The sequence below is a fragment of the Arabidopsis lyrata genome (assembly GCF_000004255.2).
Source record: "Arabidopsis lyrata subsp. lyrata unplaced genomic scaffold ARALYscaffold_5, whole genome shotgun sequence".
Lineage (NCBI taxonomy): Eukaryota > Viridiplantae > Streptophyta > Magnoliopsida > Brassicales > Brassicaceae > Arabidopsis > Arabidopsis lyrata.
The window spans coordinates 4,684,660-4,696,556 of record NW_003302551.1 but is presented as its reverse complement, the minus strand read 5'-3'; the positions used below and the strand labels follow the sequence as shown (position 1 = coordinate 4,696,556).

At 32.6% G+C, this 11,897-nt stretch overlaps 3 protein-coding genes across 4 annotated transcripts in view; 1 reads left to right on the top strand and 2 right to left on the bottom strand.

Annotated features, from left to right (window-relative positions):
• The window catches only part of LOC9311525 (extensin-2), a 7,163-nt gene extending 4,788 nt beyond the window's left edge, over positions 1–2,375 (top strand). The window contains exon 2 of the mRNA XM_021025084.1: positions 2,313–2,375. Coding sequence (XP_020880743.1) covers positions 2,313–2,375 — 63 coding nt within the window. The remainder of the gene's footprint in view (positions 1–2,312) is intronic.
• Positions 2,343–3,191, bottom strand: LOC9311524 (gibberellin-regulated protein 8). 2 transcript variants are annotated; one of them, XM_021023958.1, is made up of 2 exons: positions 3,107–3,191; positions 2,343–3,020 (listed from the first exon to the last, which is right to left on the bottom strand). In XM_021023958.1, exons 1-2 carry the CDS (start codon positions 3,189–3,191, stop codon positions 2,833–2,835), a joined length of 273 nt encoding a protein of 90 aa, XP_020879617.1. In that variant the 3' UTR covers positions 2,343–2,832. The 2 variants fall into 2 exon arrangements, with proteins under 2 accessions (XP_020879617.1, XP_020879618.1); XM_021023959.1 differs by having other exon boundaries at positions 2,343–3,017.
• Positions 3,192–4,591: 1,400 nt separating this feature from the next.
• Positions 4,592–6,545, bottom strand: LOC110228718 (AAA-ATPase At3g28540). Its single transcript, XM_021026816.1, has one exon. The coding sequence runs from the start codon at positions 6,271–6,273 to the stop codon at positions 4,747–4,749; it is 1,527 nt and encodes a 508-aa protein (XP_020882475.1). The 5' UTR covers positions 6,274–6,545; the 3' UTR covers positions 4,592–4,746.
• Between the last annotated feature and the right edge of the window lie 5,352 nt (positions 6,546–11,897).

Here is an 11,897-nt window from a genome sequence, read left to right as displayed (position 1 = left end):
TGCGTTCCACTAATACTTGGGGTTTATGGTTCCAAGGTACTCAATATTTTTAAAACTTGCTCTGTTTAGCCCTACGGAATGTATGCAACCTCTGTTCTTTTATCTTATGTGCTAGTCCCTTTATGATGAATATATATAAAACAATAAACTTTAACCAAGGAAAATGAAATGAAATTTGCTAAATCAAATGTCATAGTACAAAAATATTTTTTTTATATAATTTAAGTACGCGTAAATATTTTGATCCCAAATCTTTTTGTCGTCCATCACGATTTACTTCATCCCAAATCTCATAAACATGGTTAGGTTATTGAATTTTAAAAATTATATATGTCGCAAGTGAACTATAGCTAATATAAATTCCTTATGTTACGTCGAGTGTCAAGCCACAAAGAGACTAGAGATCACTAGAATATTACCAAGTTCGAACATATATAGGACGAGCTAGTTTTGTTTTGGCGTTGATGAGGAAAAAAGTGCAACTATGAATTAACAAAGGATAAAGCAATGAGGAGAGGGCTCTTTTAGCTTTTGAGATCATTTAGGCGATCAATTCCTTCTAATGTATGCACAAAATTCAAATCAATATTTGATAGTTTAATATCTCTATATTCCGAGGAAAATGACAAGTTTTATAGAAAGCCCATTATTAGGGGTTGTAATATATCTTAATTTGTTAAGAACATTGGACGTTAACCGAAGATATGAAAGCAAAACTGAAGATATGAGCAAGAGTTCAACACGTTTTCCAAAGGACTGACTTCAAAAGTGGAGGCAACACGAAAGTTAACAAGTATAGTGGCAACGTTGTTGCTAACAAGGAGATGAGCAACACAATAAACACAACAACGTAACAAAAACAACTATGATAATGGAAATATGAATTTGGCTGTTGACAAGAGGTTTAAAACCCTTCCTGCATGCTTCGGAGACGCTTCCAAGGAACAAAGTTCTTGCTGGTTACATCATTGTTTGTACTTGCACTTGATTATTGTTGAGTCTTTTTAATTATGGTTGTTTGATTTGTAGTATCATTGATTGATTGATCAACAGATTTGGTTACAAATCTGGAGTAAATAATTAAGTAATAAAACAGAAAAGAAAAAAAAATGTCCACTTTTACCGTTATACATTCACACTCATTATTTTTACCGTACCACTACGTTATCACCGATCGATACAAACATCTTTGTCACATTATGAGTCATTTGATGATAGATACATATATAAATACGACGATAAGTTATAGAAATAATAAGAAAAAAGGACTTGAACATATAAGCATAAGTAGTATAAGTTAAACCAACCGCTACAAGTCGAACAGAAAATTCACCATATGGAAGAGAAGAAAAGCACCCCCGACTCTTCTTCTTGGTCTTGTTCACGTCCCCATCGAGATGCTAATTTGGTACTCCTCTTCTTCAACTTCCTCTTTATCTTCTTCAACCTATTCTTCGATTTTCTGAAATCAACTTAAGTCTTTTGTTGCTCCTTCACCATGGAAGAATAGCATTCTTCGGATGAGAATCAAGAGAAGCCTGATCTACCTCCAAACATCTTCACGTCTTTGGTTGTATCATGACAAATAACCTAACTCCTGCTTGAGACCAGTGGTAAAGGATAACATGGGGTCAAATTTGGTATCGACAAGACGCTGTTGAATCAAATGGACCAATGTATTTATACACTTGGATGAATAAAAAATACGTTGAATAATAAATACATTCATCTAAAAAATGCACTATTTCGAGATGGAAAAGTGTTTTAACTCAATTCAATCTGTGCAAATGCTTCTACTCGTCAGAATGACATGTCTTCACTAAATTGGATATAACTCTTAAATGGACAATTTAAATCTACTTCAAACCACTTAGAAATGATCATTCATCTACTATTTTGAAGCCGTAGACAAATGTATTGAGGATGCTTACCTTTAGTGTATGTTCTTCACAAGAGAGATGTGTGGTGAAGTTTTCAATGCTTTGGCCAGAAAAATAGCATAGTCTGCAAAAAAAAAAACAGGCAGATTCATCCGCTGTTTCACTGCACTTGTCCATGAGAAACTGTCTTCTTGCTTCTTGTTGTTTATATCCATAGACTCTGAAAGTAACTTTTCCCAGCATAACCCTACAGGAGTGATTAACCTAATGTCAAATCCATTTTAATATGGCAGAAAATTATCAAACAGGTTTAAGCTAACATGTCATAGGCTAAGATTATTTGGTGTTTGATCGCATTTGAGGTTTTGATCGTATAATAATCAGATAATGGAAATTGTTGTTAGCAAATGATTCCTTATGGTTAATTTGTAGGGTTCTTATAAAATGGTTGAGGCAACGCCTGCTTTGAGGAAGCCCTGTGTTCACCAATGTTAATGAGCTGAGACCATGAACCAATGGTTACTCGCTGAATGGAGAGTTGTCAACCTGAAGATGGTGATGCAGAGAGGAGGAGGAGGTCGTCCCATGGGTCCTTAGGCACGTCAGATGCGGATTGCGGATTAATGTTTAGTTGGTGATGAGATTGGAATCGACCAAGGTGAGAGAGTTCATTTTTTTGTGGTGGTTTTTTAGACGCTTAATCGGTTAATCCTAGTACCCTTGTAGATTTTGGATTATGATTCATAGTATCCCAAATTGTTGGTTTTAGTAGAATTGAAGCTGAGATATATAAAACTTGACATGATTTAGTCTTGATGCATGTGTTTAGGAATCGGATTAAAGATAAACAAATGTTTCATTAAGCTCACACAATTTATTTCATACATCAAACATAGATGTGATATTCTCATTCATAGATGTTATCTATGCGATGAGGATCTTCAAAGCGTGTTCAAGGACACTTGGATTCGCCCTTAGAGTTTTTCAAATCACGGTAGCAAGGACATTCATCTTTGTTTCCATAAGTGCCCGAAGGAACACAATTACACTTCTGGCAACATATATTGCAGTCCTTAAGGCACTCCTCATGTTGTCGATCAGCCTTTGAGCATCTCACATCGCACTTTCCACCGCATGCTGCTAATTCATTTATCATCATCACAAATCAAATTTCAGAAAACTAGTTTCAAATGATAAACAACCAACTAGATTAAGTATACTCTTACATGAATCAGCGCTTGAAAGTACAAAAAATGATGATGTGAGTAGAAGAGAGATTATGAAGAATTGTACAACCACGAGCATCTTCATTTCTGGTTAAATTTTAAAGCTTTCTCCTTTTTGATAGAGTTATTTACGTAAAAAAGAAATTAAAAAACTTAAAAGATATGCGAAAAGAGAGTAGTGATGATGAAATGTGGCTACAAAAGAGGACTACTTATAGTGAGAATTTGAAGTGAAATGTTTGTTATTGTTGTCCAATTTAAAGAAAAAATTACAAATAAAGATTTTATACTTGTTATGTCGATATACTATTTTCAGAAAATAATATTCACATAAAGAAAGAAAAAAAAAGTTTCACATACAGAATAAACACGTAGTATTGAAAGATCTTTTTTTTTTTGTAACGAGTATTGGAGCATTTATGAATTGTAAAATTTGTTCCTTATAGTGCATATTTATTTCTCCAAATTATATTTTATATCATGGTAAAATCCTTCTTATTTATTAGATGAGGGTTGAAATAAAATAATTAAATACTAATTAATTTATTTTTTAAGATTTTGTATTATATCCTAGGATTTAACCCGCTGGACAAATAACATATAAAATTAAAAATTATATAGAAAATACCAAATAAACTAATAAAAAGGACTCCTAAGTTGAGAAATTACAACGCAAAAGAAAAAAATGTTCTTCATCTTCTCGTTTGCCTCCAACAAATTTTAACTTGCTTTTGGGAATGTTGATTCATAAAATCAAAAATCAAAATTATTTTAAGAAATTGTTAAGGTTTCCATATAATTATAGGATTTAGCCCATGGAATACCGCGAGATCAATTTTTTATATTATCATAATTAAATCAATTAATTCGACATATCTAATATTCTAATATTGGTGGTGTTGACAAAATTATAAAATGATGAAACAACACGGGTTAATGATATTTTGAATTTAAACTAATATCGATACAAATCCGTTCCGAAGTAATTTAAACCTTTTATAAGTTTAAACGTTCATAATATTTTAACCTTGTTATAAAGTTTAAATATATATCAATAATAATAAATTAAACTTTTTAAAATTTATAAATTTATTATATCCAGTATAATTAAACGGTTCAACTAAAGAACTGAATTAAACCGATATAAACTCTTAAATTTGGATGCTTGTTAAGTTAGAGTTCATGCTCACTCGGGTTTAGATTCAATTTCGTCTTATTTATAATATGACTCTAAATTATTATTTAAAAATTTAGCTGAGGTGGGGTGAACACACTTTTTTCTTCATTAATTGAGTAATATATGTTAGTTTTTAAAATTCGAATCACAAAATATGCAAAAAAAAAAAAGATTTTTATTAACTTCCTGTATTATATGATGATTTAAAATATTTTAAAATCAAATAAAGATGATAGGATAAGAACCTTATGGGTAACCATTCAGTGAGGTGGTAAGGAGTTATGATAAGAACACTTACACATAGAATATTTAGGAACCAATAAACTTATTTCATTGCATTTAAAATTTATTTGACAACACCATACCAAAATACAACCTAAAGAAAGAGTAGACACAAATATTAATTCATCACATCTACGCTCCAATCTTTTTTCCTCCTTCTTTTTCTGATAAAGATCTTTGCTCAAATATGGTTACCATTATCACCAGAAACGTCGCCGTTTTCCTCTGTTTCCTTCTTCTTTTTGTGTTCTTCCTCTGCTTTCTTCTTCTTCCTCCTTGCATCCCTCTCTGCTTTCTTCTTCTTTTCTTCCTCAGCCAACTTCCTTGCTTTCTCCTTCTCTTCCTCCAAAGACTTAACCAACCTCCTAAGGCAAATATCTGCATCATCTTCATCAGATTTCGGCATCAAATTCTCAGCAACATCAGCCGGAGACATGTCAACTTCCTCCACCAACCGCTTGATTTCTCCATACAAGTCATGTGACTCAATCTCCAAGTAGTTCTTAGCCAAAACCTTAAAAGCTTCAAACCTACAATAAGACATCTCAATATGGTTGTCCATTCTTCCTCTACGTATCAATGCCGGATCAAGCTTATCCAAATAATTCGTCGTAAACACAATAATCTTCTCTCCACTACAAGCTGACCACAACCCATCAATGGCGTTTAATAGCCCCGACAAAGTAACCTTACTCTCTCTCTCACCTCTTTCTCTCTTCAACAACTTCTCAGCTTTCTTTTCTTCATCCTCTTCATCCTCATCTTCCTCCTTCTTCTTCTTTCTCTGTCCCGTAAGATCAAGCGAACAATCAATATCTTCAATCACAACTATAGACTTCCCTTTTGTATCCAACATTAGCTTCTTTAACTCCGAGTTATCCTTCACAGTCGTCAACTCAAGATCATACACATCATACTCCAAGAAATTCGCCATTGCGGATATCATCGTCGATTTCCCTGTCCCGGGCGGTCCAAACAAGAGATAACCGCGCTTCCACGGCTTCCCAACCTTCCTATAGTAATCTTTCCCTTTAGTAAACTTTATCAAATCCTTCTTAATCTCTTCTTTCTTCTCAAGATCCATAGCCAAAGTCTCAAACGTTGCCGGATGATCAAAAGGAACGTTGCTCCATCTTCCTTCTCTCCAAGCCGAATAATCTTGACTTGAATTATTAGTGTAAAGCTTCCTCTCTCTGTTCTTCAACCCAATCTCTTTCCCTTCTCTCAAAACATGATCAAGATAAGTCGTTGTGATCATCTCTCTATACCGATTATGGAAACTCAAAGTCAAGTACCTTCTCTCGCTCGAATCAGCTTGATTATCACTCTTCCACACGCTCAAAGACCACACCACCTTCACACCTTGGAACACATCTTCAACAGCCTCGTGATCGTCCAAACTAAGCACCAAAGATTTGCTGTTTTTTGATTCATTAGCCTTTAACCTCTGAGCACGGGCCGTAGATTTCGAGGATAAGTAGTTGCGTATCAAATCATAGGCTTGGCTTTTCTTGAGACCTTTATCTTCTGTGTATTCAGTGAATTTGATGTGAACAGAAGTTGAGACCAAACCGAACATCTTGTAAAAACATTTCTCCAAGTAGTCTCTGAGTTGGTATGGCACAAACTGTCTGTACATTGACCAGAAGAACATAAGACTCGCCATGGTCGTGCCGGTGAAACCAAATAATGCTCCGGCTTCAAACATCTTTGTGTTTGTTTAATTCTCTTTGAGACTTTGAGATGTGTTTTCACTAATTATATATAGCCATGTTCTTTGATTCTTATAGGGATTTTTAGTCTTTAGTAGTTACAAAAAAGTAGGTCTTACGTTGGTTTGCTCATGCCAACGTGTGACTTGTTAGAGCCACTTAAATTCTTTTTTTTTTTTTCTTTTTTTGGTTGTTGATAATAAACAACTTAAATTCTTGTTCGAAAAATAATCAGGAAATCAAATAAATATCAATTCACATATATGTCGTGGAGAGAATCTTATTAGATAAAGTATCCGTTTCAAAATAACTTTGGAATATTGTAATAATCAAAAAAAAAAAAAAAAAAAAAAAAAAAACTTTGAGCATATAGCGAAAATAAGATTGTATTTAGCCTACTCTCTCTTTTTTTCCCCTTTCTTAAGGACAAAACTCTATTTATCCTACTCTAGTTACAACTTTCGAGTGTCCCATGAAATGCCACGAAATTGTATTGCCATTTTCATAAAAGGAAATAGATATATTATGCTGAAATTTGGGTTCGTATTAATAGTTCTTCCACATGACCATGACCACATGTAGTTTTCATGTTCTTGGGTACGAATTTGACTAAAAGTATTGAAACATTTTGGTTTATTTGCTTAATCATGAAGATACTATATATGAGCTTGGAGCTAGCCAGCTAGGTGTGAACAACACCAAACTGATTCCGAGTTTTGAGAAATTATGTAGCAAACAATAAAGTGTGGGTCATAGTCGTGATGTTAAGTTTTTGTCTTTAAGTTTACTTTTAATATTTAGTGTTAGAGCATCTCCAATGGTTAAGATTCAAGGGATTTTTAAGAAAATAAAAAATTCAAGTTGTTGCAAAAGAATGTTTTACAATACAAGTAACAATCAATAAAACACATTACAATGAATAAGTTAGTGCACACACATATACACATTAATGTGTTATCTTTAATGAGTTCAAACTTCTCCACAACTGGTATTTCCTTGAAATTGAACTACCAAAGGCTGCTTTATATATGTGTGTGTGTGTTTGGTATTAAAAAAATAGATTCATGAGTTTGGTGGATTGTTTTTACATTTTGAAGTAGTGAGAAAAGAGGAGAGTTGTCAAAGTGTACTGCTCACTCGACACAACCACAGCAGCAGCGATTTTAAGAGGAGAGATTTATAGCACCAGAAGTTCTATTAGCATTGGAACTTCAGTTTCTTCAATTTTGGCTGCCAAGGATAAACAAGCCACATCCTTGTTTGTCTTTTCTCTCGCCCATTCATATTGCGACACGTGCATGCATCTTAACACTAAAAAAACATCTTAGTTAAAACGTAAATCTTAGCCTCTTATTCATTTTTTATTTAATTTTAAATGCTTAATCCTAAGATACAATGCTAAGATATGGTCTAAGATTCACCATTGGAGCTGCTCTTATATATCCATCTTTTTACAACTCAATAGTCATTTTCAACGTTAAAGTACAATGTCACTATTTTTATCACAAGAAAAAATATTGGTATTGTCTTGTTTCACCGAAATATCCGGTTGGATGACGCAGAAGTAAACTAATAAAACAACTTTTCAGAGACTTGTGGGACATCGTACGAATTATATAATACATCTCTTTCAAACAATACTTAAACTCATTTTTGGATCTATCTTAATAAAGTCTACACACACTTTTGGTGGTCTTGTTTTGAATAAAATTGGGATCATTTGAGATCTCGAGGTTTACGAAAAATGAAGATACCTCCTTTAAGATGTTGGATATATAGGGATTTGGCCTTACCTCGTTGGCTGATTAAGCTGTGTGGGATTTAATTTCTTAAAGTATAGATTCTTTTGCTCTTCTTATCGAAAAAAAAAATCTTTTTTATGTTTTGTCTTGGCTCTCTACTCAATCTCCCTTTTACTCGCAGTTTTATGATAAATTTTTTTTTGTTTTTTAGTTTTAGGATAATTAAAATAGGTTTATTACTTTGGAAGGGTTTTGGTCGGGTTCACTCCCTCGTCAGAGTGAGAAAATCATTTCTTCGTATTTTTGGTGGTTTGTTAGAATGACAAACGATATAGCAGGTTGTGGCATTCCTAATTTCGTAGTTATTTAATTTGATGTGGTAAATTTGCTAAAAATATAAGATTAATTTAATCTAAATACATAGATGACTGAAAAATTAAAAATATAAACATGTTTTTTTGTATAATTAATTCTCTCTCATCAATTTATATAATCTGGACGAAAATACCCTTCCGTATGTAACAAGGCGGTATAATAAAATAGATATCGACGAGATAAATATTTCAGATGGAATCCGACAATAGCTACAGTCAAATTTCCGGTGACGAATCGGTTATAGTTTTAGATAGTTAATTATTGTGTTAGCAGTATATCTACTATGTTTTTTATATGCTAAATAATTTGTTATCACGGTAAGTTTACATATTATGTGTTAAATGGATGTTTATCGATTTAAATTTGTGATTCAGTGTTTTTCATTTATGTATATATCAGTTCAATAAAAAAGATTAGTCTTTCTCTGACATGATTAACATGATAAATCACATTATGTTGCGCTAAGTTTACAAGTTACGTGGTAAACTAACATTTACCATGTTAAAACATTTATTATATGATTATATCAGCTACCTTATATATTAAACCTAGTTATTTCCATTAGTAATTTAATTTTTCCGCTAACTTTTACATTAGCGTATACATTTATCATGATAATATAGTTGTCGTGTTTAAGATATGTTAGCATTTTATATACATTGCTAATTAAATTGTTATCCGTTACGGACTTGACCAAGAAGAATGTGATAATGTCGTTGTCGTCGACGATACCCATACCCCTATATTGTTCGATTAATTTATTCAAAACTCCAATTGGTAAATTCCACGTTGCATAATTCTGTCAAGGTCTTGAACTCCACAGCTTAATTGATTAAACTGTCGTCGACGATATCCATTCCCCTATCTTGATTCTATAACAACCATAATAATTTCAGTTAGTTGTTGGCGAACACATGGGTCAAGGCACCGTCTAGACGGAGCTAGTCTCGAGTTCATCGTTGGCGAACACATGGGTCATGGCACCGTCTCGGCGGAGCTAGTCTCGAGTTCATCGTTGGCGAACACATAGGTCAAGACACCGTCTCGGCAGAGCTGGTCTTGAGTTCATCGTTGGCACTGTCATGAGTCTCAAAAGAAAATGAAAAGAGAGGCAGAACGATGGGCGTCGTTGGAGGTCTAACGACTTTCATTGTCTACAGATTTTTCATTTCCTTCTTCTGATATCAAACATAAACATAAAAGAGAAATAAAAATTTTTAAAATAGGGGCAAAAAAGTCCAAAATTATTAAAAGTAGACGATAACTTTAGAGAAAAGAGAGAACTAATTTTTCAATCTTCTATGGTTAGTCTTTCATAATATCCAAAAATATATATCAAGGTATCAAAAGGGTTTGATGGTAATATTTTTGCGGTAAAGACTATGCGTTATTTAAAATAATTCAATATAATTCTATTATATGTTATAAAAATGTATATTCCATAACATGTTTACAATATGGTCTAGCATGTTGTGAAAATGTTTTTGTTTTAAATCTGCGGATTTCATTTTAATATTTTCGTTTACAATCTTGTCTTAGAATTCAAATTAAAAGAAACAAAAATATTAATGTTCGTTAATAAATAAGTTTGAATATTTAATTTTAATTTTCTTCTCAAATGAAATTTGAATTACAACAACAAAATTAATATATGATAGAAAGCGGAAGCATAATTAACGAACAAGAAGCTTAAAATAATAGATTTTAGTTTACATCTCTACAAGGTCCGATCTATAGTCAATCCCTACTATGCGGAGTAACGCGACTGAGTGGAATCGAACTTCGGTGGGGAAGACGGAGTCAAATGGACTTAACCACTCGACTAAAGGCATATCCCATATATTAACTATTAATAGTTAATACATACATTTTCATGGTTTTCAGTTTAGTTTTGATTTAATAATTCTACGAAAACTAACTCAAAGTCTTAAATTAATAATAATTGTTATAACTAAAATTTTTTTAAAATGATATGTAATACATGTCGGTCTTACCACTCACATTTTCTTTTAAGGTTTAAAAACTTGGTATCCAATCACCTAAAAAAACATCCAAAGGTATTAGGAGAATAAAAATAATTCTTTTGGCTCCACCATATTGGAGGAAAAGTATTTTTGTTATCAAAGAAATAATTATTATTTTTAGTATAACTTTTCTTCTATATATCAGTAAAAATTCTTCTCAATTTTTTTTTTTTTTTACTCTCACACCACTCAAACAGTCAAACCCCAAAAGTAGAATCTCTCTAATCAATGCCAAGAGGTGGTCACATATGTCAATCTAACAACAATGATACGTAACAACGTAAGCGGATCAAAATTTCAAACACCTTAATTATTGGGTCTATTGGACCATTAATATATTGTTCATTATATGTATATCTAGGTTAAATGTTTTACTCTCTCTTTATATAACGTCTTCTATTGAATTCAACATTAACATATCTACTATACATTTTTGCAGCAGTTTTTGGGGTCTCCAATCGGGTCGAAATTTTGACCCGTTTTGACCCAGAAAATGACCCGGAATTTTGACCCGCAAATGTGATTTCGGATCCTAATAATGATATTTTCCAAAAAAAAAAAACGAGAATTTCAGATTAGAATATCGGATCCCTACTAATGCGACTTTCCAAAACAAAAAAAATCCTAACAATTGCTATGATTGATTTCGTATTTATCAACATGTATTACTAAGAATATTTTGGTTTAACATACATAGTTACAGGATCAAATTCGTTTCCTCTATTTAAGCAAACGAGTAACTTATAAATCATTTAGCTTTCCTAAAAATAGGTAAGAATATCAATTCAGTATTCTCTACACTTTCAATATTTGTCAACTTCTTCTAACTAAAATGATATTTGTCAACCTTTTTTAAGCTCGATTCTACTACCTAAAACATCACAACAAGCTCGATATGCCCCGATTAATCTAGGTGAAGTCTCTAACGAGGTAAGACATCGTAACAGAGAATCAAGCTCAACGTAAACATACTTGTAGATAACACGGAGAGTGACGAAATTAGAAGACGTCGGAATAGAAGCTATAACCGGCGATTTTGGAGTCCTTGACCAGAGGAGAAGGTATAGCGAGGAGGCCGTCGGAGAAGAAGATGGAACGATAAATCATTTTAGGGCTTTTAATTTCTTAATGCTTTCAAAACCGGAACCGGAAGTTAAACCAAAATTAATAGAATTGGTTCCAAATAAAAACCGGTATGTCAAAACCAGACCAAAGTCTGATAAATTATTCAGTCCGAATCATAGAACAAGTTATTAGCGAACCGGTGTATAAGATATAATTATAAATTGTTTTTACGGGTTGGTATAAAAACACACTAATTTAAAAATATAGATATTGTAGAAACCATTTGAAAGCAAACTTTTAAAAAAATAACAAAATAATGTTTAATTTCACAGGACGGGATTATATGGTGGGATGGGTTTAGATCGATATTAATACGGAATAATATACTACGGATGAAATCCTAGAATTAACAAA

What these genes read in the sequence shown, in the direction of transcription:
- LOC110228718 (XM_021026816.1), bottom strand. Translation starts at nt 6,273, where the DNA reads ATGTTTGAAGCCGGAGCATTATTTGGTTTCACCGGCACGACCATGGCG.
- LOC9311524 (XM_021023958.1), bottom strand. Translation starts at nt 3,191, where the DNA reads ATGAAGATGCTCGTGGTTGTACAATTCTTCATAATCTCTCTTCTACTC. An exon ending in ACTTTCAAGCGCTGATTCAT is followed by an intron (nt 3,021 to 3,106) that starts GTAAGAGTATAC and finishes TAAATGAATTAG; the next exon opens with CAGCATGCGGTGGAAAGTGC.